The sequence below is a fragment of the Emydura macquarii genome, unplaced genomic scaffold (assembly GCF_026122565.2).
Source record: "Emydura macquarii macquarii isolate MOO-44397 ecotype Brisbane River unplaced genomic scaffold, CSIRO-AGI_Emac_v2 contig_2636, whole genome shotgun sequence".
Lineage (NCBI taxonomy): Eukaryota > Metazoa > Chordata > Testudines > Chelidae > Emydura > Emydura macquarii.
Window position 1 is genome coordinate 5,555,745 of NW_027132773.1, and position 27,393 is coordinate 5,583,137.

Below are 27,393 nucleotides of genomic sequence, written 5' to 3' on the forward strand. Positions count from 1 at the left end.
AAGGAGGGAGGGCAGGCTTTGCCAGTTTGCTAAAAAAAAAAAGGGGGGGCTATTATGGGAACAAATTGGAGGGGAAGCTTCGCGTCGGATGAAACCATGTGTGCTGTTGGTAAATACAATTTCGGTGAGGCTGAGCCACAAGGCAGGAGGCAGTCTGAGCTGCAGCAGCTTCCACCTGCACAGGAGCTTTCACAACCCCAGCCCTGCCGCAGCCGGAGCAGAGCCTGCTAAGACTTATTTCCAACACGCCTTGCCCATGAACCCCGTACACCCCAGCTGCTCCGTTACCCCCTGTACTCAACCGGCCCCGTGTGCCCCCCGCACCTCCCCCGTTCCGTTACCCCCTGTAGTCACCCCCGCCCCTGTCCCCCACCCCGCTCCATTACCCCCTGTAGTCACTCCCGCCCCCCACCAACCTACCCCTCCCACGTGTCCCTGCCCCCGATCCCCCACCTCACGCCTCCCTGCACCCACCCTCCCCGGCTCCTCCCCTCCCACCTGCACCTCCCCCCCAGATCCGCCCCACTGCCCCGCACCTCCCACACCGGCCCCACCTTGCTCTTGCTGCCCCCACCACTCGCCTCGCAGCTCCTTCCCCGCTTCTCCCGGCTGCGGCGCGGGCTCCGGTCCCGGGACTGCGGGAAGAAGGGACGGGACCCAGCGGGCTTCCCCGCGCCACCCTCCCTGGCGGAGCAGAGCTGCCGGCCCGGCCCGGCCCGTCTTCTCCGCTCCGGGCGCCTCCTAGCGGGGCTCAGCTCCGGTGCACGTCCCGCTCAGCCCGGCTCCCTCCCAACCCCGTTCGCTGCCGCCGGCAGGCAACACCCCCACCCCCCGCAGCCAGCCAGCCCCGCGCCGCCGAGAGCCAGTCGGCGCGGAGAGGAGACAGCCCGCGGGAGCGCGTGGAGCCGAGCGAGGGGCCGGGGGAAGGCGGCGGGAGCGCCCAGAGCCTAGCTGAGGAGCTGCTGCAGCATGGCGGGTCCGAGCGCCCGCTGCTCCGCGCTCCGGCTCTGCAGCATCCTGAGCCTCCTCGCGCTGCAGGCGCAGGCAGGGCAGCGGCAAGAGGACACGCTCTACATGTGGATCGATGCTCATCAAGCCAGGGTCCTGATAGGTAAGTTGGGGCTGGGCCCCCTCGCCTTCGCGCCGGCTGGTTGGTCCGGTCACTGTCTCCCTGGAGGTGCGTTTGCCATCCCCAGGACATCTCCCGTCCCGGCCTGGAGCTGCCGTGAGTCACTTCTCCACACACAGTTGGTTCTGTTCAACCTGCACCGGTGCGGATCCTGCTGAAAGGCGTAGCCCGCCGGAAAGACTAATGGAACGGATGCACTTTAGCACTGTGTTTTATCAGGAAAAACTAAGTGCCAGTGGCAACTTCATTACGTTGTCCTCGTTTGTTGTATAGGAAAGGGAAAGTTTCCTCAACCCCCGCCCCCCCGTGATTAGTCTTCTGAAGAAGTGGGTGACAGTGAGAATAAACGTTCTCCACAGTCAATGTTTTTCAGCAGACATGAGAATCCTGCTTCATTTCCCTCTCTTTCTAGTCTCTATTTTTTTCTTTTACAGGCTTTGAAGAGGATATTCTGATTGTTTCGGAGGGGAAAATGGCCCCTTTCACTCATGATTTCAGAAAAGCCCAGCAGAGGATGCCAGCTATTCCAGTCAATATCCACTCTATGAATTTTACCTGGCAAGCAACGGGAAGGGTAGGTACAGATTGAGATTGGAAGAAGGAAAAAAGCCCTCTTTAAATATGTTTAGCAGAGGCAAATATTTAGTTTTTAGAATATTTTAGGAAACTTTCTGATATGTGCCAAAAAGACACTAAAGAATGACCCCTTGATTTAGAATCACCTGCTGTAGGAATTATTAATAAATTGTTTATATAGCATGAAAAATATATATAGTGCTTTTAAAAAAAAGTCAGAATGAGACACTGTCCCTAACCCAAAGAGTTTATAATTTAATTCAGACAACACAAAATATGGGGTAACATAGAAGGGTGTGGACACATTATTAATCTGGAAATTAACATAAGGAAAATTCATGGAAGAAGTGGATTTTAAAGTGGGATTTAGTGGGAGGATTTTAAAGTGGGAGGAGGGTATGTTTTCTTTGCTGATAAGATAATGATAAAAGAACCAACAAGATGAGCATGATTAGACAACACAAGTTCATGTGAAAGACATTAGCTAGCCTTAAATGAAATTTTACAGGCCAGTAGTCCATAATGTGGATACAGTTTTATTTTATTTCATTTTATTTTATTTAAAAAAAATAGTTTTAGCATATGGAGCTCTACTGTGAATCATTTACCACACACACACACACACAGAGGGAGTTTTAATATGCATAGTTGTGTTAAAATAGCAGCTGGTGCATAGATCTATTTCTACAAAGTATAATGGCAAAACTGCAACGTTGCAATTTGTTGAGCCCATTATTGTCTAATTTTTTTATTGAAAAGATAAGAATGTATGACATACTTTCATGCACAGTTTGACAGACTGACAACATATGTTAAATTTGCATAAAGCTGCATCACTTTAGTCTAATTTATCATGGATACTAAGATATTCAGTTTAACAGAAAAGAATTCTGAGTAAAAACAACTTTTTAAAAAAAGCAATCTGTGTTTTATACAAGAGAATTCTTGGTAAAAAAGGAAACCATATATTCTTCAAAATATTCAGTTTTGAAGATTGGTTATAGTTTGGTCAACTTTATAAGTGAGTTTTCAATTGTTTAAAAACTGTTTTTGCAAAATGATCTTTTATGATTCAGGAAATCTCTTACAGCAACTATTATACACTTTTATTTATCTTAGGTACTTATATGGCACCTTTACCATAGTACCTGAGCACTTTGTACTCTTTAATATATTTCTCTTCACAACATCCCTGTGAGGTAGAGAAGGACTATCGTACTCATTTTAAAGATGGGGATTGAGGCACAAAGAGGCAAAGTGACTTGCCCAAGGTCACAGGAATTCTATTTATATCTATAGTTATATAGAAAACAAAAAATTATACCACAAAGTGTGTTCTTTAAGTAACGAGCAGTAATTAGCATGTCCCAGGACAGGCATGATTGTATTGCTGTCATTTCCTGCTCCTCTTTCCCTCTCTTCTACTGCTGTCTATGAGAAAAAAAATTATTGGGTAGTGGGACTGAGACATCAGAGAGAACACAATTCCCTTGCCCTATCCCCTTTTTTTCTTTTCTGCTTTAAGTCCCCCCTTCTGCAACCCTGCGTACAGCTTGTTGGGAAGGTGTGATTGTAATATTTGAAATTAACGGGACTGCTCACGTGCTTAAAGTTAAGCATGTGTTTAAGAGTTCTGCTGGATTGGGGCAAGAGAATTCAGCACCCTGCAGGATCAAATCCCATTTGAACTGTGTCAAAGTTTTCCAACAAATCATTCCTCTTCCTCTTTAATTTATTTACTGAAATCGTATTAGTTAAAACTGCCTTGACATGCTTAAATATTTTAAAATTAAAAAAGTTAATCCACAGTTTCAATGGCTGGACATTTACACAAAAATGCTACTTGAATATTTCCCATGCCAAAATCAGATCAGAACTATAGAAGGAGTTTAATTTCTATAGAAACAGATTGGCATAATTGATCATTACATACTTCAAGTAAAAAAATTAAGATGGTGTGAAGGATTTAGTTAAACATAAGACATAGTAATTATTTAAGGAGAGAAAGGTTGATGATTTAAAAACATAAACCTTAATTCTGGAATTTTTAAGTTAAGGTAAACTGAAATGATTGAAAAAGATGATAATATGTGAAGCTTAGGTACCATAAACAACCTTAACTCTGCCTCAGTCCTCTTGTTTCTAAAGTAGTGTTAGCTTTCAGACATGAGCCAAATAAATGCTAAAAATAAAAGGCTGTTCATTGGTGGAAAGCATATAATCCTGTTTCGTTACCACTTACAACTATGCCCCTATCCTCCTCTATCCTGGGCATATAGAATATGTATACTTGGGCAGTTTGGTTCAATGGTTGTGGATATTTAATCATGATGTACCAGTGCATATTAGAGGAGGAGTTCTAACTCACAGCCCTGACGGGGTGACTATAGTGACTTTAAGCCAGTTTCATGTCCTCCCAATCCTGGGCTATTCCAGGGGCTGGAGAGCCCCAAGGCATAATTTATGACAGCCCAGGGAGCCTCTCTAAGTTATGGCAGCCTCTTGGGGATGCCCTCTGGGTTACAGCACTGCTTGGAATCTCCACACTAGTGTGTGCTGTGGCCCACCCCCAACTTGCCCTTCCTGGCACAGTAGGTTCTTGGAGGCCAGCCTTACATCTGTTTCTGTGCCACAGTTTCTGTGCCAAGGATATCTTCGTATGGTGGGTGGGTACTTGGGCTTTTCGATGCTCTCTATGCACTGTTCTTGCTCTTCTACCTGGTGTAAAGGGGTAGGAGCATGAGTAAGAATCTTGTCCTAGATCTTGGCAGTCCATAGTCAAAGCAACAAGATTAATCAGCACGGTACTGCATCTAGCACACTCGGGTTCTGGTTCATGACTAGGGTTACTAGGCGCTATGGTAGAACAAACAAGAACCATCATTTTGAAATAACACGTACATGCATCTAACTTAACTGGAGAGTGTCTTTAGTAGCAGTACTAAGGACAGAATTAAGGTTGTTTGTGATAGCAGAACTCTATTTTTCCAATATTTCCAACATTTACATTTTTTTTAACCTTAAATTCAAGTTTTCAAATGTTTTATTTTTATTTTAAATGTAAGTGCTCTTACAAATATCCCTTGCACACTCCAAGTAAGTACTATGTGTTTGAAACCTTTACTCAGCCTTGGTTTTTGTCTGTGAATTCCCTTAGCTCTTTGATAACACTGTCAAGAAAGAAAAAAAAACCCAGTACTCTTGTTATACAGAAAGAGGTATCAACCATAAATAGTAGATTATGTCTTATCTAATAGCTGTTAATTAGCACATCATGGTCCTCAACTTGCTTGAACTTCAACCACAGTTATTCCATGATGTGTCTTTGGACTTCTTATGGTCCTTGTTCCCAAATGGTTCTGCCTCAAAGCTGTGCAGGAGTTTCTGGAGAGCTCCCGAACTCCTGGGACATATGAGCTACACAGTAGCATATGCATGGTTAATTCTAATATGTGCTAATCCCTTTGCGGAGCCAGCAGATATTAGAAGCCATGTGTACACTATTGTACAGCTCCTATGTCCCACAAGCTCCAACAGTTTGGGCCAATTCTCTGCTACCAACCAACTTACCAATTTACACCTATGCAATGTGGGTGCAAAACATTAACACATTAGAATGGAAGTTTTTATGTCTACTTTGCACAGAGGTAATGATGACTCAAGGTATAGGGCAGTGGAGAATCTGGCCCAGAATCTGGAGACCCCTCAAAGTCCTGCCTGCCTGCATAGGTCAGCTCACACTCAGACCTTAAATACTTACTGAAATGAACAATTTATATGTTAAGACTGGATTTTTCTTGTATTTTGTGTAGATTGGTATAGAAGTGATGACCAAGGATGTTAAATGTAAATGCCCTAACTCTAATGTTGTGAGCTTTGCAGATGGACATATTTTGTTACTTCTATATGAGCAAAAAAAGCCCTCTTTGATGTCAGAACCATTAAATCCATTTTCATTAGTAAATGAAAAATGTTTCTTTTAACTGAGCAACTCACTGGCAATAAGAAACTTCAAAAATTATGGCATAAACATGTGGGTGGGAGAACTAAATTAAGAACCTGATCCTTCCAAGTGGTAAGTACCCTCAATACCCAGTGAGGTTAAGAGGGGCCATAGATACTAAGCACCTCAGTAGAGGTGCTCAGTCCATTGCAGGGTACGGCCTTTATTTATTAAAATTCCATCCAAGATTACCTATGCTGTGTAAACTTAACAGCTGTAGTTTTATGTTTAGAAAAATTGTACTTCAGAATGTTGTACAGATGTTCTCTGTTTTTGTTTTTAAAAAACCCTAAGCTCCCACTAGATAATATTGTACATTGCATACATCTGTGTAACCACTAGAAGTCACTGGTGTTGCTTTATTTTCGTATCCTGCAGATTTTTGCAAAAGAAGGTATAAATCATTTGTGGGTCTGTTCTCTTCTTGATGCTGGGGGATGTGTGTGAAGAGCCTTCCTAATTTGGAGAAAAATAGACCCTCCTGTGCTAATTTATACTGCAACGTGTTTTACTTTGCCCACTACAAACACTTATGCACATGCTCAACTTTACTAATGTGAGCAGTCCCCATGATTTCAGTGGGACAGCTTATGGTAGTAAAATGAAGCATACTTGTAAGGGTTTGCAGGATCAGGGCCAACATAAAGCAAAGCTTTGTCCGTGAATCGGAGGTAAGTACTGGCACATAAAGACAAAACACATATCTGGTTGATTCAGTGGGCAGAAGAAGACTGAGGTTTTTCACTCCAACCGTTACTGGTAACTGTGAGTAATGCAGCAGAGGTGTCCTAGTCTGCATGGCATGTTGGGGAGCATGCCTCACTCTATGATGTTTTCCAACATACCTTCTGTTTTGCAAAAGGAGGGTTAGGAAAGGAGATAAAATTCCAACTAGAGAAGCTGACTCTGATCTCATCTCTGTGGGGATAAATCCAAAATAATGCAACCTACTTCATTGGAATGACTTTATATTTATACTTGTGTGACTGAGATCAGAATCTGGACCAGAATGAAGGAATAAGAAAACATCTGACTATGTTAAAAGTTTTATGTGCTTTCTCCCTCCCTCAGGAAGATGAATAGACTTCCTTTATTCCATTATTGGCACAACGGGAGAAACACATTTAAATATTACCATTGGTAAAGTAAAGGAAAAACAATAGATGGTAGATTTCAGCTCAAATAATACTTCAGAGGAACCACTGAACATACATAAACATCTCATTCATACACAGCAATTACAGAAACAATTTTTATTATTTCTAAAATTGCCTAATGTGTACAGTTCACATTTTTTCCTAATGGAATTATAGCTGTTGTGGAAGTTACGGTAAATGCAGTTGCATAACTTTGGACTCCTGGCATTTACAGTAGTACCTTCACTGTGGTTTCATGTCAGCAAACAGAGGAAATACCTTGTTTTCTGACCTCTGTACCACAATTTCAATGTGAAATGTGAATATGTTTACATACTGTAGGCATGATTTTTAAAAAGGGAGTTCTCATATCAAAAGCACAGCTCCAAACCTTTAATATTTAGATTCTGTTCTGCTGTGGTATTTTGCATCTTGGTGTTGTAGACATGCCACCAGGGATCAAAGAGTAATGCTATAGAGATCCCACTTCATTTAGTAAAGCAGGCATGTGCCAGCCATCTGTTCTATCTGCTGATAGAAAACAGCAGTAAGTTTCTCAAAGTTTTGCCAAAAAAAAGGCTTTATTGCTCAGTAGAGATGACTTACAAGTCACCTTGTAAGCTACATCTGGTTTCCATAGTAATTTACATGGCTTATATGTAAACTACACAATTACACTTTTTACACAGCACTGTAAAGTTGTGGAAAATAAACCCTTCAGTGGAATTTTCAGTACTTATTCTTTTCTTTAAAAACATTTCTTAAAAACAAAACAGAGAAGGGCTTTGAATAAAAAAGCTGAAGTAATAAAACTTTCAATGTTTTTACAGGGGTAGCTGAAGACAAACACTGGAATTAAAGGGACACCAAATTTTAAAATGCTATATTGGAAAAAACAGATCTGTCTTCCTTTGTTACTAAGTATGCCTTTGAAGTTTAGACTCCCAGTTTACTTTTGACAAATTATGCTAATTATTTACTTTTACAGTGCTCTCAACTTGGAAAATGAATTACATCAATTTCACATTGATTTATAATCAGTTAAGTTAGGACCTTTTAGGTTCTGAATGCTGTAAAGTTAAAGTTGCATACAGTGCAATGGAATGATTTCTATAAAAATAACTGTTTCCAGGAAAAACAATTAATGCATTATAACATTTGTTTTGGCCCGAGGCATTGTGCAAATCTTATTTTCGTAATATCTAAATTTTGAATCAAATTTGAGTTGACTGTTTCTATCAAAGCATCTTATGTGCATTTAAATCCCTATCTGGGGCGCCCTTCTCACACAGGTTATGCATAGATCTGAGAGACATGACTTGAGACTATATTTTTTGAAATGATAAAATATTAGATAATATTTACAATGTTTGTTACATTTGGTCAGTTTTATTTCTAATGTTGTGCCTACCTTAGTAGCAATGAGTTTTCCAAGCCATCTGAGTTTTCTTTTTACAGTAGTTTGAAGTATGTTTTTACCATATGAAAGTGGTAGATGATAGTTACATAGAATACTCAAAATAGATGCTTTAAGTGGATTTGAAAGATCACAAAGTCTCTGGCATTTCCTGCCTATTATATCAATCAGGGTGAGAATACAAATTTCATATAGACATTATCTTTTGGAGGTGAAAAATCCCATTGGTTTAGTGAAGGATGCCTTTTTTTTTTCCTTCTAGTTAGTTTGAGGAAGATCTATTGATGTTAATTTTTGTGATGCTTTTATAGGACCCAATTCTGCAATATGCAGAGTGTCTGCTTTGAAATGCTGAATATTCTCTTTCCCCACAGAATTCCCACTGCTGGCATCAGTAGGACTTAAGGGTACCTGGCTCAATATAGGATCAAGCTCATATTTCTTGATTCTCTTCAGGGAATCCATAATCATACTGATGTTCTTTTTTAACCTTAAACAACTTAGTTATCCTTTCAGACTGACAGCCCTGGCGCATGAAATCTTGTGTTTAGCCACAGAATAGTATAGTACAGTGTACCCAATACAATAGTATGAGCTTCCTCACATTCCCCTGATGACCTGCCTCAGCTGTGTCTTAGAGAGAGCACCTCTGACAATTCACTGTCTATACCCCTTCAATCCTTGGCCGTCTTTCTAAGACTACCAACAAGGCAGCGGGGGTAGGGGGGTATTAATGCCAGTACAGTGGTGGTTTTTGTGAAGTGCATATACTAGAGCTGGTCTGTAAACCACTGGGGTATTCTGGAGATGCTGGTTACTCCCTGCAGTGCATTCCTGTATAGCTATACTTTGAGGAGTGGAAGTTCTGGAATGGGAGGCTGTCTGAAGACAGGAAAGACAGTGGGTGGGGCAACTGGAAATGGATTTGAGGCAAAGAAGATTGGATTTCAGCTCCAGCTCAGAGAGTGAGCCTTGAAAAGAAGGGCCCTACTGAAGTGAAAGCATCTTGAAGAAGACATGGGGACTGATTCTGATCTTGCTACACTTGTGAGAATTGGGAGTAATTCTATTGAAACGAATGCAGTTATACTGATGTAAAACCAGTGAGAGTGAGAGAAGAATCAAGCCCCTGGTTTGGAGATATACTGGGTCTGGAAAGTCTAAGTTACTGAAGATCCCAACTTCAGAGGCCTGATTCTCCATTGCATTATACCAGCTTAACAGCAGGCAACTCCACTGATTTCAAAACACATATACCCTCTAACACGATTTGGATTGATTCTTTGGTCCACCAAGTGCCCTTTGTGCTGCTTATACAGCACAAAGTGAACTTAAACCAAGGAAGGAGAGGACATGTAGGGTATGAACTTGGGGTATGGTGGAGCCAAGCTCTTTTATACCTGCTTCTTTGCTGGTGTAAGGGCTGCTAATAGCAGAAATTAGTATTGGGTCCTTGCTGCATTAACTCCACTGGTACTGGCTCGCCAAAGTCCAGGGACCACAACTAGCTCTCTGCAGCAACCACTCTCCATTACATTTGAGTATAGCCCAGACATAGTGGAGAATCAGAACCCTTAAATTCAACAAGACTATTGCCCGCAATGCACACAAAGTACTGAAAAATCACATAGCATTGCCCAACCTTACCTCAGACCTCTGTTTGTTGTATAACATTATGAATAGACTTATGAAACAGTGCATATGTGTACATTTCACCACTACGAAGGAATGGTTTGATTTGATACTGCATATTACACAACTGATCTGACTTTTTTGAAAGTCAGAGGGTAGAACGAAGTTTGTTATGTTTTTGCTAAGTCATTCTGAGTATGTGCGTGGTGGCTTTGTATTTTTTCTCCTTTTGGTTTGTGGAGATACCAAGGTTGTCATTCTGAGATAATTTGTCATTGGAACTGGAATTGTGATTACATTATTTAATGATGTAGTACTAGCAAGTAGTGCATTGCAGCGTGTGTGAAGTTCACTTCCTTGACTTGTGCATCAAAAGTAATAGCACTGTTGTATTGAAAGTGAATATGTTAGAGTGGGTACCACTTTGCTAGTATTGCTGGGTACCAGTGCCATCACGATAGTGATGGGCTAATACTCAAAGATTGGTTTCAGTATTGGATGCGGTTGTTGCCTTAATTTACACCTTCCTTACTTTTTAGTGTTTGCGTTTTTGTGAGAAAATACACTTGAGCCAATTGAGATAACAGTTTTGTGTGTCTGAATTTCCTTTTTATAATTTAGTGTTCGTAAATACGAGGGCTGAAGACCCAGGGATGGTGATTGGATGGGAGTGCTAGAGAGAGGGACTAGCCCTGAGGAGCTGGGCTCAGCTAGTTACATGAAGCAATGAAGCCTGACTTTATAAATCCCTGTGGTTTGAGATCCTTCTCTTCTCAGGCAGCACCATACCAGCTGAGATGCATGAGCTGACCGTCCCCTAGTTTAAAGAGGAAGGTGCTGCTCGCAGGGCATTCTCTCTGAACAGCCTCTGATGCTCAAACTAGGTCTTCCACTTAATCAAACAAAGCCTGCATCTGTTAAGCTTCAGAGCACATAGCAAGATCAGTCTCTTCCCTCACACTTTTAAGGAGAAGGCTAAGAAAGAGATAATAGGGCAAAGGTGTGTGTACAGTGGGGTAATCTTGGGTGGGTAAGTAGTCTAGTCTTTATCTGGAGATTTATAAATATGTTTCGTATACACTTGTGGAGAGCAAATGGATAGGAATTTGCTTGGCTTTTTTAATAAAAACCTGAAATAAACACAGTAATAAGGCAGCCCTGTCTGGAGTGCCTCCTGCAGAAGGCTGCACCATGGCAGGTATGCCCAGCCTCAGTTTCCCTTTTTGTCTGCCCTTGAAATGGGTGTAGTCTTTCAGTGTCCAATACAAAACCCACCTCTGGGCATAATTTATTCAAATTATTCAAATCCTGTAGGAAAACCATTCTCCAGTTCCCACAGTAAATACATAAAGATACAAGAGTTTTTCCACTTCCTTCTCCAGGGACGTTACTTGCAAGTCACCCACATGAGAGTCAATGGCAGCATATTGTTTCCCAGTTCCTTTTGCCCCGATCCAGGACCCCACTCTCCAGGCCTCCCTGTCTGAGCACCTATGAGCATGACCAGTCTCATGACTCTTACCACAACCCCCTGCAAGAGAACTCCCCACAGTGTTCTACCACTGAGTCCTCTCTGCCTCTGAATCCTACCCCAGTTAAAGAAACCTCTCACTAGACCAAGTCCTTGTTATGGGTCTCCTCCACTCTGGTCTTCACCTCAAGCCTCCCTCCAGTGTTCCACCGTGCAGCCTCCCCGCCCACAGGGGTCCCAGTTTTGGTCAGTTCTCATCAGCAATTCTGTTCCAGCCCTCCTCAGGGCTCAGCTCTCTCCCAAGCCACTCTTGCCTGCTCTTTCCGGTCTGACTTCTCAGTCTCTTGATCTCTCGTCTCTCACCCACCAGTCTCATTCCTCCGGGACACAGAGGGGTCAGCTGACCACTCACAGGTACACTGGCCTCTTCCTTCTGAAAGGGGCAGTGTCACCTTGTAACAAGTACATAATTTATATTTCATTTTGTAAAGTGCTTTTAGATCCCACAGGATGGAAGTCACACTATTATGTAGATATACAGACAGTGAAAGGAATATGAAAAGAGGAATCAGGCTTCAGAGCTGGGCCGAACTGATAAGGAAGTCTTGGGTCTGAGACAGAGGGGACCAGAGGTGTGGACTGAACAATGTTGAAGAAGGCCCCTGGGAGCAGCCAAGCCTAAAGAGAAGACTTGGACTAGACTTTTGATATCTTACAGTTTTGTCTGGTACTGAGTCAAACCCCAAGGAAAAGAGTGACTTTTGACACACCACAGGGCACATGGAGTGTGTCTTATAGCAGGTAGAAAGTTCACCTGCCAACCAGTCTGTACATTAAATTGGAATCATAGATATGAAGGACAGGAAGGGACCTCAGTAAGTCATCTAATCTAGTCCCCTGCACTGAGGCAGCTCTAAATATTATCTAGACCATCCCTGACAGGTGTTTGTTTATCCTGTCCTTAAAAATCTCCAGTGAGAGATATTTCACAACCTCCCTAGCTAATTTGTCCCAATGCTTAACTACTCTTACCGTTAGGAAGTTTTTCCTAATGCCTAACCTAAATCTCCCTTGATGCAATTTAAAACCAATTACTTTTTGTCCTGTCTCAGTGATTAAGAACAATTTATCACCCTCCTGTTTTACATACTTGAAGACTGGAATCATGTCCCCCCTCAGTCTTCTCTTCTCCAGACTAAACAAACCCAGTTTTTTCAATCTTTCCTCATAGGTCATGTTTTCTAGATGTTTAATCATTTTTGTTGCTCTCCTCTGGACTTTTTCCAATTTGTCCACATCTTTCCAGATGTGTAATGCCCAAAACTGGACACAGTACTCCAGTCGAGGCCTTATCAGTGCTGACAACATTCCTGCTAATACAAAACAAGCAATCATCATCCTGGGATGTAACAATATTTCATTGTTGACTCATATTTAGTTTGTGATCCACTATAACCCCCCAGTTCCTTTTCTGCAGTACTCCTTCCTAGGCATCCTTTCCCATTTTGTATTTGTGCTAGATTGTGAACTATTGATAACTACTCTCTGAGTATGGTTTTCCAGCCAGCTGTGCACCCACATTATATATACCATCAATGAAAAACTTAAGGATTCAAGTTAGCCGTAGCATGAAGATAGGAATGCCTCATACATTCGCAGCAAAGAAACTAATAGAAAGGTGCATCTGAAGGAGTATCATTAAAAAAAACAAGTGAGGTTATACCATTGTACAATTCCATGGTGAGGTGGTCCCACTAACCTTACAGTTCGGTTTGTCCTAATGTCTAATCTAAATCTCCCTTGCTGCAATTCAAAGCTATGACTGCTGCATCCAACTTGGGGTACCTTAATTCCATAGTATACACTTTCTGGGGAAGTTTCAGAGAAAAGTCTAAGCTGATCAAAAGATAGTGGTGGGGGTTAAATTTTGGCAGTCTGTCTAGCTTGGAGAAGAGGCTGTTGTAGTGAATCTTACTGAATGTATAAACGCCAAAAATGGGATAAAAAAGATGTGGGTAAAGAACCTGTTTCAGCTGAGCAACAAGAAAAACTTCTGATCCTCCGCCCCACCCCAAGTATAAGTTAAATGTGAAAGTTTGCTTTGTTTTCTTTGCTTGTTTTTAAACCCATATGATACTCACCATTTGGACTTTTGTCTCTGGAGGTAGCCAACTTACTAGCCTATGTGGGGGCAGAGGGATAGGACAATTACTTATTGATTTCTCTAGCACTTACTGCCATAGGTGCTGAGCATTTTAATTAGAAAAATATTTAAAACAAAATAAAATTATATATGCTACTCATAATAAATGATAACAATAAAAACTAAAAATACCACTTTCCTGATTGTTTCTAGGAAACAGTCACAGAATACCCATTGGCTGAGATAAACAACTACTAAAGTTAAAAAAAAACCCAACTAAATGTTAAAGGAAATAAATAAGCCTGACATCAAGCCTGGAAGTCTGACAAATTCAAGTCTGGCCAAAGGCAATACATTCCCCAAGTGGGAATTCTCTAATGAGAAGACTTGTCACCAGGCCTGAGAGTTCAACCACAGAAACCATTAGCAAGAGAATTCCAGCAACCCTCAACTACTCAGTTGGCTAGAAGGTGAGAAGCAGTCTGTCATATTACTGGTTTGGAGACCATTCAGGACTCTTAAAGAGATCAGGGAGCCAATTCAGAGATTTGAGTGCTGGTATTATGTGCTTATAATGGCCTGCTCATCTCTGGAATTGGGCAGGTACATTCTGGACCAGATGACAGTTCAGAGTGACCTTCAAAAGTAGCTCTAACTAGAGCGTGCAATAGTAGTCGGTCTGGAGATGACAAAGGCATGGATAACTGGAGAGGTCACACATACTTTTGGTTAGCTGTGAAAGATAAAATGCACCATGGACCACCATCACTACCTGCAAATCTAGGAGCAGTGACATATCCCAATAGGAATCTTAAACTACAAACCATTTAGGCAAAATTCAGGCATACTGGACACTTTCAGTAACTGTTATAGACACCATCTGAGCCAATAAGCTTCAGTAAATGTTGGTCCCATCTTTTCAAGTTTGATTCTCAGATAGTTCATATTCATTCAGTCTCTTTCTTAGTCAGGCACTGGGAAATAAAGGAAAGTGTAAAAATTAAGTTTGGTGAAAAAAGAGATTGATGTGAGCGTGATTGGTCTGCTGAGTCACGTCCCCTTAACATCTATTTCCCCATGTGATCTCACACTGAATAGATGTGAGTGACAAGATGTGTAAGATAGTACATGAGGGCCCTCAAGGCGGATGAACAGTTGCCAAGCACCACACTCTGGGATTTCTCAGACGAAGGAAAGAATTCACTTATCCCTGCCAGGTGTTTACCTATGGGCTGCTCTGTGCTCACAAACACAAGATAGCCAAATCTGGAATGGGGAAAGAATTTTCCACTAGGGTGTATTGACAAGTACCTTGGTTTTTGATTTGTGCAAGGCTGTGTTTTGGGTGTTTGTTTTTGGTTAGTGTTTTTTGGCCTTCTTCTAGATTTGCCTAGGGAATGTCTGTTAGGATTAGGTGAGCGTGATCGAATTTCTGTGATTGTAGTCTGTGATCTTTCCTTTCATCCCTAGAGTCATCCCTTTTTGGTCAGGGTTGTGACACAATGCAGGAGCTTACACTGCACCACCTGTCTTGTGGATATAAATTAGAGAACTTCATGACATCACAAACCACTCAAGCTTCACTCTCTTGGTTACCATGCCAGCAGAACTCTTTTGAGTCTGTGCATTATACTACCCCTTGCTATAACTCACAATTGTATAGTATCTGTGTGCATATCTTGTTTAGTTAACTGACCATTTTTAATTACTCTGCCAATCATTTGCAATGATGTAAACCTTATAATTCACAGATCTGATGCCAACTCAGGCACTCATATTATAGTGTGGCTACACAGATAAAATTACATTTTGATTCATTTCTAAAACTCCAATTTTAAAAGCATTTAAAGTGTTTAACTTTGAAAGGAGACTCTAGAAAGGAAATGCTGACAGCTCTCTTTTTTTGAGAGTGAAATAATGTCTCCAGTAAAATTAATAAATTTACAGAATTTGGTTACAATTAATTAAATTAATTTAATGGAAAATGATGAAAAGGTCATACATGTATTGAGAGACTCTGCTGACAACATGATCAGTTATTTAACAGCTAGGTAATAAAGTGAAATAATGCATCACTGAGGAGGTATTTCATGTGAGTCAAAGAACAGTGTTTCCAGTCATCTGCTTTTTGAATAGAACATTTTGGAGCCAGTTTCAGCCCAGTTACAATGGGAGTTGTACCTACTTACCCCAGGGCAGAACTTAGTCTCTAAATCTGAAAGCTGAATGACAAAATTAAACAATTATCTCTTCACATTTTGTAAGACTATAAGAAATTATCATAACCTGTAAAGATCCACATTCCCGTAACTACAGGCTGGTGTTATTGTAGATGTGCCAATTATCCATATTGTGTGATTAACATCCATATTCTCAAATGTGGCAGGAATATTTTCAACACAAAAAATGTACACTGTATCAGTAGAAGTACCATCCTCTACATAAGCCTTATAAATCTCTGCTTTAGTTTACAAGACTGCAGACTTTCACTCATGAATGAAAACAATCTCCACCCTGAAATAGCAGACAGAAACATGCAAAGATGTGTCCCACCTTTCCCGGAGGGAAAAAAGCCATTATACCGGTGTAATTATATTGGAGTAACTGTGCAACTCTGGGCATGTTTATTAATCGGGCCTTGTGTATGTCAAGATTGGATGCAACATTTGCTGTCAAACACTGATACGGATAAAATATTTTGGTAAATTTCAAAGTACTGATCCCACAGAATTGAGGGAGGTTTTTTTTAGCGCTATGTATGGTATTCAGAGATTTTCTGTCATCCTATTCAGCTAACTTAGATTGTAGGCTCTATTGGGCAGAGACCATCTTTTCATTATGATGTGTACAATGCCTAGCATACTGGTGCCCTGCTCGGGGCCTCTGGGCACTACCAGAATACAGATAATTAACTAATAACTTCTATAGTGCCCAAAGTGTGCTAGGCACTTCACAGAACAAGCAGAAAAGCCAGACCCCTAGGATGCAGATCTTACAATCATATTTCAGACTTTATCCATTGAGTGGAGGTAATACACACTATGGAATGCATGGAGTGAGGATGACAGGGATGTGTGTGTATTTGGGGGTGCAGCATATGTGTGGATTTTGGCAGCTCTGAGGCAGCAGAAGTGATTGCAAAAAGGCAGTGCTACAGATCACCTATGTACTAGGGCTTGGACAACAAAAGAGTGCTCTTCTCCCACACACCATTAGGAGAAAGAGGAGTGAGCCCATTTCCTTCATACTTTGAAAGATCTTCAGGAGAGTCCTGCGCAACTTTACAATAAACTAGAATAGCGTGAGGTATATAGTGCCCTTCCCAACTGGAGAGCTCCTAACATGTACTTGAATGGTCCATTCTCTGGTACATTTTAGGGAATCCACATGAGGGAGCCGCTCTGCTGCATGCACTATTTTAAATGGAGCTTAGGGCACACGGGACTTATTGTTGCACACAATCCCCAAGATAGTTTACCTGGGCATTGCTCTGATCAAGTGCATGAGAGAGAGAGAGGTCTTCTCCTATGCATCATAGTAGCTCCACAGCTCAGAAAGGCCATAGCCTAAATGGTAGATTTCCTCACTGCATGGCTCCTGCTATAACTTTTACAGTCTCCAAAGAACAAGATAATCAGGCCACTTGTTTTTACCTAAGCCACAAGACTCTCTTTGGAGATCCTACACCATGAACATGGATTTAAAGAGCTGCACTTTGTGGAAGATGACTAAAAAAAACCATAATTTGGCAGGTAAAAATTTAAACAGGATAAAAAAACCATCCTTAATCCACACATCCACTCCTGTTGACATCAAAGTGAATTCCATGAGAGATCAAGGGCAGTATGTGACTCAGAGTTTGCTGTCAGCCTCTCAACTGCTTAATTTACTGCACTGTGTAAAGATTCACAGTGCATAGCTGAAGGATATCCTTAGCTATCTTTCCATTCTGGTGCTATTTTTAGGATTTGTGCTGCTCTAGGTCTATTGGAAAATGGGCCTCATTCAGAAGAGTTGCTCACACACTTATCATTAAGGACCGGGGTTTTTCCCCCAAGATTCTGAGCATCTCCAGCTCCCTTTGACTTCAGCTGGAGTTGTGGATGCTCAGCACCAGTGGGACATTGTGGGTAAAAGAGGAGAATTTGGTCCCAAAATGCAACATTGAGCCAAATTCACGAAGGGCACTGCATGGAGGAGTAAATTACAACTATTTGGCTCAGCAAGACCCCGTAATCCTCGCAGGGGATTGATTCTGGTGGAGAGTTTGAGGTGTTGCTGTCACCGCCCTCCTTTGGGATTTCCATCAGGGTAAATTTAACCCTTGATCCACAGGAGTGCCACAATTGGGAGCCACTGATTCACTGTTCTCCTGGCTTCCCCCTTGCTAGTCAACAATACCATGTTTTGAAGTGTACTGGTTCCCTGCGTGAAAGAGTGGTTAAAGCCCCTGCAACCTCCCCACACAATGAACTTTTTGCTACTAGGGCTCTGTAGTAGGGTCTATGCTGGTAGAATCTAGCTCCCAGAATCCAAAGTAGTTAATGATCAGAGGGATGTACATTTCAGCGCCAAAAAAAAAAAAAACTTGTGCATTTGCAAGTGGTGCACTCATTCATGCATGTCTGCAGGGCTCAGTTGCCAAAATCTGACAGGCCAGACTCAGGAGCCACTTCCCAATCACCTCTAAAGAAAGAGACAGTGACAGAAAGAGAAGAAAGGTGAGGGGCGAGAGTACACATCAAAGAAACATCAAAATAGAAGCAGCTGCTGGGGACAAAAAAGAAGAATTGACAAGAGGGATTGTCAAAAAACAAAACAAAAAAACAGCAGACTTTGCAACAACCGTTGCAAAACAAAATACAATAAGATACACGGAGAGCAGGCGATTCTTCTACCTGCTCTCATATATACTCCATGTGCACCAAGAAAAGTTCACCTTTTCCTGGAGCTTGACTTCATTAACCAGCCAATGAATAATAAGGGTTTGTCTACAATGCAATATAAGTCCAGGTTAGGACTCAAATTCGCAGACTCTTTATTTGTTAACCTAGGGCTTGAACATCTACTCATTTGTAACCCCAGTTTAGGAATTGTTGAAAACTGGCTCCCAACGTGGCTCTCCAGTATCTACACTGCATTATGCAGGCCCAAGTCCAACCACCCATATCCAAACTTCCTTGCACCCTCTCAAAATGTGTCTGCTCTAGCTCTCTGTTCATGGTGCAGTGTGGGAAAAATTGAGTGTCCACCAAACTTAACTGTCCAGAGAGCAAAAAAAGTTGGCCTGTGGGATTGTGGGATACTTTTGGTGGACTCCCAGAACACAAATCCAGTGGGGCTGTGTTTATAATGCAAAGCAATAGGGCTTGAACCCTAGGTCCTGGCTTGACTCAGGCTTGGATCTTTCACTCCTGTGAGGTCCTGGTACCCTGGGCCCAAGTACTCGGTTAATGTGATTTGCGTGTAGACAGAAGGGGAATTAGGCTTGAGCCTGAGTTCGAACTATGGATTTACATTGCATTGTAGACATGCCATAAAAACCCATGACTGGCCCATGCCAGCTGACATGGGCTTGCAGGGCTCTGGCTAAGGGTCTGTTTAATTACAAAGCAGACATTCAGGCATGGGCAGCCCAATTAGAATTAAATGGAACTCGAAAACCAAGGTTATGGACATGCACTTCTTCTCCAACCAGTTAAAATACTAGCGTATGAAGACTGCAATGTATCATCAGCTTCATATTGGGGTAATGGATCAACCAGGGAACAAGAAGGCTTAGGATTCTATGCCATCCTTTTGTTAGTGCCCAAGTGTTCCATGGGAGAGGAGCACTCAGCCTGAAATTCTTGAACAGATTCCTATGGAAGCCTCAGTTCAGGAGGGAGACACTAATTCCGCCATAGCAACAATTCCCAAAAGGAAAATTTTAATGTTTCTATCTTCAGTTGATCTGAAGAACACCCGTCTACACAGTGTGGGCACACCTATTTGAGGAGCCTCTGAAAGGAGGTATTATCATTACACAGACCTCTACCTGTCTGCTGGCTTTGAAGGACTGCAAGTGGTGGGCTCCCTCCAGGACTGGACTGTGGAAGGGGATCAGGGACCTCATTTTGGGATGCAGAAGCAGCATGAGGGGGGCTCCATTTTGATGGGGAGATGAGATCTTGGTCACGAGACAGAAGATTGCTTTGTGGAGCTCTATCCAAGCCAGGGGCTGCTGCTAAGCTGCTGCTGGAAAGCCAGAAGCTGCTGCTGAGAGACTGCTGGGGCTTTGACCCAGCAGGGAGCCTAGGAGGCTATTGCAGAGCTTCACCAGAGCCAGGACAGAGACTGTTGCTATGCCTGAACTGACTGAAGTGGGCCTGCAGTGAAGGCAGTGTGAGTAACCATCACCTGTGGTGTTTGGGAAAGTGCTTTCAGCAGAAGGGGGATAGCAAAAGAGACAAAGGAGTTTCCTCTGAGTCAAAGACTATGTCTACACTTACCGCGAAATTTGGTGGCAGTCGACAAGAGATACGCAAACTACATAGAGTAGCTTGCGCATCTCCCGTCGACTTCCTAACTTTTAGGTACCATGGTGACTTCACTTTGCTGCGCCGATGGAAAATGCCGTCCTGTCAACGCAGCATTACTCTTTTTGTCGGGGGTGGATTAGCAGAGTTGATTTCTGGGTCAATTGAGCAGGTCTCCACTTCTGCTCAATCGATCCTGGTGAATCAAACAGGAAGTGCTGACTGTGCTGCCGTGAATATAGACATAGCCTGAGAAAGAAAACTGGACATATTGGCTAACCAGGATGCAGGGCTACTGACCTGTGGTTACATTTCCCGTCTTCAGCAGGGTTGTGCAGCTTGCAATGATCCCAAGTTAGAATGGCTTTGCCTGGTGGTGCCTTGGCTGGACTGATTTACTGGACCAACAGAGCACTGCCCCAGCTTCAGGATCTTCAAGCACACTTACAAAAGCAAGCATCTAGAACTCTGGAATTAAGAAGAATGCCCACTCAGGGAAGGGGCAAATGGGGCCAGTGTAAATACAAGTAGTTAAAAGTTTCATTTAATGCTGTAAACTTCATTTATTAATTGATTTATTGAAGAACCCCCTATTGATTTAAAGTGGTTGTGACATTTTAATTAATCTCAGTCTGTTATATGATGTTTTTCTAAATCATTAAATAAAGATGTGTTTAATCTAAGCATATACTGGTAGTATGCTGTTTAGAAGTGGTACTTTTAAGTTAGACCCATTGCATAGATTAGCTCAGGTTTATTCCTGGAGGCTCCCAAAGCACCCCAGTGAATGTGTCCAGGGCTCAGCCAGGTGAAGGGACTGCCAAGATTCATTTCCTTTATAAGTAAAAAAACTGTGGCAGAAGGGTGGATAGAGAATTCCCACCTATCCATCATCATCACTGGGATACTCAGGATCTCCTTTACTGTCGACAACATCAGGCACCCAGGCACACAGGAGTGTGTAACCCAGGAAGGAAAGGAGGGGGGTTTACACACCATTATTTGAACCTCTCATAGAGATATATCTTAGCTTCACATGCAAAAGACCATGTCATTACCTATATGGTGCTTCACTTTCTAGACCACCTGTTTCTCTCTCCCTAAAAAAGTGTTTTCCAAAGTGCTATATAATATTGTGTTTTCCTGGGGCACAAAAAGGATAATCTCTGTTCTAAAACAATCTTCTCATCAGAACATGAAAAGGCCTACAAAGCAGCCATCAGATGGCCCAGATTGTGTTCTGGAACAACATGGATTTGTCTACACTACCAGGAGTCCATGCAGTCACTATTCTGGGACACTTCTGGGACGCCTTGTAGATATCAACCTACACAGAAGTCTGTCTCTATCAGAGGACAGCGTTCAGAAGCCTTTGGCCACAAGGCACGATGTCATTCATTTCCCAGTCACATCTATCAGGGCTCTGATGTCTCAGATCAGAACTGTTCTCTTGCACCAGCTCTCTGTTGTGAGTGAAGTTCCACTTTTGTCCTCTCCAGAAGTTTCTTAATGTCTTTCCAGAAGTTTATTATTTTCCAGGACACACAAGCCTAGCCCTCCCTCATCCCATTGTAAAGAAGCATTCAGAGGCTGTCAGAATCAGATAGGCTCAATGGAAAAAAATCTATGCCAGCTCCAAAAGGAAGGAAGCTTATTCAGAGAACAATTTCATCTAAGGTTAATGGAAGAACGGACCTTCAACATAGTATCAATTGATCAAGCTCAGACAATCAGATATGGTCAGAGATATGATTCCAGCCCTGATCAGCCAAGATATACTGATGATGTTTTACAGCACTTAGGCAGTGACTTTTATCAACAAAGAAGAAGGTACCAGATCCTCAGTTGTACTATGAACATCTAAACTTTTCTCTTTCTGGTCAAAGATGAGAAAATATTATTCTGAACTCTTAAACGCGGCACTAAGTGGAAATAAACATCATAGCAGCTGCTTCAGCAGGAAAAGAATAGATCCGCAATAGTGAAGTGTGCAGTCCAAGGTCATCCAGCAGATAGAGACCCTGGGTTGCCTACCCATCAATGGACCTGTTTGCATCCAAAATCCAGCAAAGGTACTGAAGTTTAATTCCAGAAGAAGAGATTGAGGCCAGAGCCATGATCAAGCACCAAAAGCATAACTGACTTTTTCTGTTGACAATGTTCTTCAGCACTATTGAAAACTAGTAGACGTGAGTCAAATGGCCCCACATTGTCCAACTTGGTTTTCATATCCAGTTCTGGTGGCAAGCATCACTCAGCTGTGTCTCCTGAATATTAAGATTCTGCTGTCAAGGACCAAAATTCTGCACACAATATTTGAGAGGTAGCAATTAAAATAGGATATTCAGATGTGTTTACAACACACTGTTAGCCTTGAGAAAGTATTCCACAAACAGTACCTTCAGAGGTCTGGTCTGTAGATATGGCATAGTGACAAGTTACTAGCATGGATGGATCCATTCAATGCAAGGATAAAGCTTTTTGAGTTCCTATAGTGAAGTCTTAATATGGTGGTAAAATCTCAGTCTCTAACATCCCAGTGGTAGACATTTCCAGCTTCCTAGAGTCAACAAGCAGGCAAAGGATTGCCTTCTCATCAATATAAGATTTCTTATAGCAGCCTCACTTCTCAACTGTACTCCATTGAGGAGAACTCCCTCTTGGGACCTAAATCTTGTACTAAATGTCCTGATTAAGCATCTTTTTGATCCCTCATCAAGCGCATCCTTAGAATTTATCTCCTTATAGGTTGTCATCCTGGTTGCAGTCACTTAGGCTAGGATATTTTTTTTCCGGGGAACTACAATACTGCACTCTCAGGAGGGCAAAGTTGTGTTAAGTGTTAATACAGCTTTTATTCAAAAAACTAAACCTGGCTACAAGATTTCCCCCACCTCCCCCAGCCTGCATATGTAGAACATTTGAAAAAAACTCATCTGTCAGGAGAGGTCAAAACATCAACATTGAACCCAATTAAAATCTGTCTCTGTTGATCTATAAACGCCCATCAGAAATAATAATAATAAAAGAAAAACTCCATTGCCAAAGCTTCAGTTATTAGATTGCTAAATTGTTGCATTTCAGAAGCTGCCTTTCCCCTCAAATGTTTGTGTGAATGTATTTAGAATCATGGAAGCCTCCTGGTCTGAAGGATCATACACCACATGCAGAGAGAAATGTAGACTAACCACTTGGTCATGTTTTCAACCTTCACTAAGTTTTTCAGTGTAAAGGTATAGGCTTTATCAGCTCTCCCATTGGAAGGGGATTTCTGCATACTATGCTTATTAAGTAACTGATATATAGCTTCATCTGTTTATATAGATAAAGTTATACATAGGTTTTGGCTACTCCAGGAGGAGCTTGGGAGTCAAGAGGTCTAGGTTCCATTGCCAGGTGTTTTACAGACTCCTTTTTGAGACCTTTGGCAAATCATGTAATCTCTCTGTGCCACAGTTCCACACACATAAAATACTTCCTAACTTCTTAGGGTTGTTATGAAGAGGAATTTATTAATGTCCGAGGTACTCAAATTATGGTGATGGGGACAGATAAATTAAACAGACTGATAGGAGCCCACTGCTGGATCTTATATGCTGTGTAAAAGTACTTTTAAATACATGGAGGTCTCATTTGACACTTGAATCTTTAGTAGACAAATCAGATAATTTTTCAGAAGTAGCATCTACTGTACATGTTTCTTTTCAGTTACTTTTTTTGATAAAATACTTCATTTCAGTAGTATATGTAATTCTCTCTCATTAAACCCACAAAATTAAAGCAAGCAAAATAAATCTTTAGCTATTCACATAAAGCCATTTGAACTCAATTAATCTGACAGTAAGAGAGAGTGAAGTCAGCAGAACATTTTTGTGACAACTAGTCAGCAACGTGCTGTATCCTTTTTTTGGTTTTGAAGTAAGAATTGTTGCTTCAGACTTCTTTTACAATCATTTTTGAACACCAATGAATTAAATTGGAGTTCAAACTAATTTTGCTAGTGTTTGTTATGTACTGTGCAGTACATTAAAAAAATCTCTCTCATTCACCTTCAGAGGTGTTAAGAGCTCTCTCTCCCTGTGCTACACTCAAGTGAAAACCTCAATTTGCGGGAGCCTAAAAGGATTCCAGACCGACATTAGTAGCTGTGATGTTTCAGAGCTTTTGAGCAAGTGCAACATTTACAATTTGGGGAGACGTATTAATTATACAGGAGTACCATTTGAAGCCAAGAGTGAAACACATGGAATCAATAAAAGTCCAGTTACATGACTCTTGGTGTTGGCCACACTTAACTTATGTAAGTTATTGATTATACTTCCCTGACATCATAATCAAAAGGTTGTTGTTTAGTAATGCTGTGTTAGAGGAGTTTTATTCTGAACTTCAAAGTTGTCCTCCGAGCTTTGAGAACAAAGGCTTGGAAGTTTGAAGCATGGCCAAAATGAGTCTGTATGTATTAGTTCACCACCACTCAAGAGGTGGGTTGACCTATCCTTAGGCTGAGAACTCACTTTCATCACATCAGATCAGCCCCCCTCACTAAAAGATGATAAAATAAGAAGCTTTAATTTGTTTTTTAAATGAATTTGTTTAATTGTGGTGTCTGCTCAAATCTGTTTCACAACTGTTTTTAAAGATTTATTACTGCAAAGTCAATTTCTTTCGTCTCCTAAGCAGTAGAAGCCTTATTGACAGTATTTGTTGTTTTCTGAAAAGAAAGTAATTAATTAGCTATAAATATAGGCACTGAAATATTTAATATTCTATAATTTATTTAGAGAGTATATTCTTGACCCTGAGATAGACAGCATTGTGCAGGCATGTTACAAGAGCAGGTAACAGACACGCAGAACTCTTGTTTTGGTTAGGAACTAAAGCAAGCGGTACAGTATTTTTCACATTTCACTAAAGAACGGAAATATATTGTCTCTTCTTGGATTAGCTTCAGGAATTTGGGACTTTGAGAATCTCTGTATCATGAAATCGCCACCGGAGTCACTACTGATCTCTTGTTGGGAGACAAAAGACTAGATCAACCCTTGCTGTTCTGATACAAGAAAGAACTTCTTAACAGAATACGCTTTATACCAAAACAATATGTTTCATTATATATTTTAAACAGAAGCATGGGTTCATGCACTTAATTTTCTAATTTTGATCTGAGCTTCCACTCTAAAGTTAAAGCAGCCAGTAGGGAATCCACATGTTAAGAAAACTCATCCTTCAAATATTTGGGTCCACTGAATTAGGTCGCTTTACTTCCTGGACATAGAGAAACAGGACATTCTACCAACACCCAACAACTTCCCTTGTTTCCTTTTCCCATTTGTTTCTCCAGGAGTTCGTCTATGGGGGCCCCATGCCTTGACTGCTCTCCTATTTTGGTGCAGTAACCCTCCATCCTCCCTTCCTCCAAAAATTACATCTGCACTAAGCGTGCTCAGCTCCTATGTGCTGATTGTGCCCATGGGGCGACTGAGCATGCTCGATTCACTGAATGAGGTTGGGGCCCTGTGGAGATAATAGTATGTGATCATATAATTAAAGACACCATTATGATGCATAGGCACAGTGGGGGAGAAGGGGTACGAATTAAGGTGGCATGGACAGTGGTGCAGAGCAGTGCCCCAACCATGCCAACTCCTGTTGGGCACACCCTCCGTACAGTGGAGGCCAGTAAAAGATGGTGTGTGGGAATCCCCAGCAGCCCAGTTAGGGCAGTTTTATGGCCTCTTTGTTTTGCCATAGCAGAGCTAAGTGGCTGTATCAGGGCTAAAAATCTGGCCCACTGGCTTCAGTGAGAGTTTTACTTGAGAAACAACATCAAGAACTAGCCCATAGTTTGTGCAGCAATTTGTGATCCCTGGGGATGAAAGAGACTAGTTATGTAAAATGTTATTACCATGACCAGGTCTACACTGTAAAGTTTTGTCAGCATAGCTATGTCAATCAGGGGCGTGAAAAAACCACACCACCTGGCAGACATAGCTATACTGGCAAAAGCCCGAGTGTAGATGCAGCCATGCAAACATGAGATTGCTTCTGTTGGCATAGGTCAGGAAGGTCATGTTAGTACACCAGGATGAAAAACTCCTGCATCTTTTGAAGTGCAGCACAAGGAAGCATGCAGCTTTCCTTGCAATTAGGCAGCCTCAAGCTTTAAGGTCTGTCATATGCCAATATTCAACAGGACAAATGTTCATTTGAAAATTATGTTTAAACAAAGACACATTTTTAAAAATGAAAAAATAAAACAAATGGTGTGCAAATTGAAAGTTTACTACTATTCCACTTTGGACTATAGGCTAAATCGTTGCTCCAGTGACTGCAATTAACAAACATTTACTTTCAATGCATTTTGTTGTAGGCTGAGTACTTTTACGAGTTCCTGTCCTTGCGCTCATTGGATAAAGGCATCATGGCTGATCCAACCATAAATATCCCCCTGCTTGGAACAGTTCCTCATAAAACATCAGGTTTGTGTTGTTCATGTTATAAATATAATGTTTCTGGGGAAAAAACATTCTAAAGCAAGTAGTTAAAAGGATAAATACCATATTATAAATTGCACTGTTACATTTTAGCGTCAAGGAAATGTTTGTTATAATGCTGAACACTTGTTCCCATGTAAATTATATGAAATCACATTACCTTACTCCATCACTAAAATCTAACAAACAGCCCCTTTTTGTTATTCTTCCTCTTTGAAACAAATCTTGTAACTCTTATTCATACAAGTAGGTCAGCAGGAGTTGGTCCAAAGTTTGATGCACAAAATTCATGTATATGAAGCATTTCTGTGGTTCAAAATTTTTACAAAGGCATTATTATTTTAGTTGATAACATTAGTAGTTGTAGTGGTAGTAGCTGTAGTTAAATAATAGTCAATGGTTACAGTATGTGGACATTATATATACATATGGGAACTAATTTTACTTCATGTAGTCATTTAGATCTGTGCAAAGCAAATGTAAACTAGGCAAAAAATGTTCAGTCAGTGGGGAACAGATCTGGTCAAAAATGGAAAAAACCCACAAGTTCTCAAACATTACAAAAGCATTTTACTTTAGTTTTTGAAACAAACTGACTGTTTTTCAAAATTTTTCATGATTATCCAAACTGAACAGAACTTTTGTTTTTGATTTTCAAAAATGATTTTTAATTCTGATTTTGTTTAAACTCACTGACTGAGATGCCAATTAAAAGTTATATAATAGCAAAAAAACAAAAACAAAAAATGTCAGGGAAAAGGGAAACTGGAGGGGGTGAAAGGGATTTTCCCCCTTTTTTAAACTTAGTCACATTGTGGAATTTTTTTTTTTTTTTTACTTTTTACAAAAATTAAAATTGTAAAAAAATATTTTT

The 27,393-nt window shown here is 41.2% G+C and overlaps 1 protein-coding gene and 1 long non-coding RNA gene across 4 annotated transcripts in view; one reads left to right on the forward strand and one right to left on the reverse strand.

Moving 5' to 3' along the window:
* The first annotated feature begins 584 nt into the window (after nucleotides 1–584).
* The window catches only part of WIF1 (WNT inhibitory factor 1), a 49,136-nt gene continuing 22,327 nt past the window's right edge, over nucleotides 585–27,393 (forward strand). For all 3 annotated transcript variants that reach the window (XM_067563950.1, XM_067563951.1, XM_067563952.1), the window contains exons 1-3: nucleotides 585–1,111; nucleotides 1,564–1,703; nucleotides 26,396–26,504. In XM_067563950.1, coding sequence (XP_067420051.1) covers nucleotides 970–1,111; nucleotides 1,564–1,703; nucleotides 26,396–26,504 — 391 coding nt within the window. In that variant the 5' untranslated portion in view covers nucleotides 585–969. The remainder of the gene's footprint in view (nucleotides 1,112–1,563; nucleotides 1,704–26,395; nucleotides 26,505–27,393) is intronic.
* LOC137163640 (uncharacterized) overlaps nucleotides 24,617–27,393 on the reverse strand; it is a 56,304-nt gene continuing 53,527 nt past the window's right edge. The window contains exon 4 of the long non-coding RNA XR_010922748.1: nucleotides 24,617–24,736. This is a non-coding gene — a long non-coding RNA (uncharacterized lncRNA). The remainder of the gene's footprint in view (nucleotides 24,737–27,393) is intronic.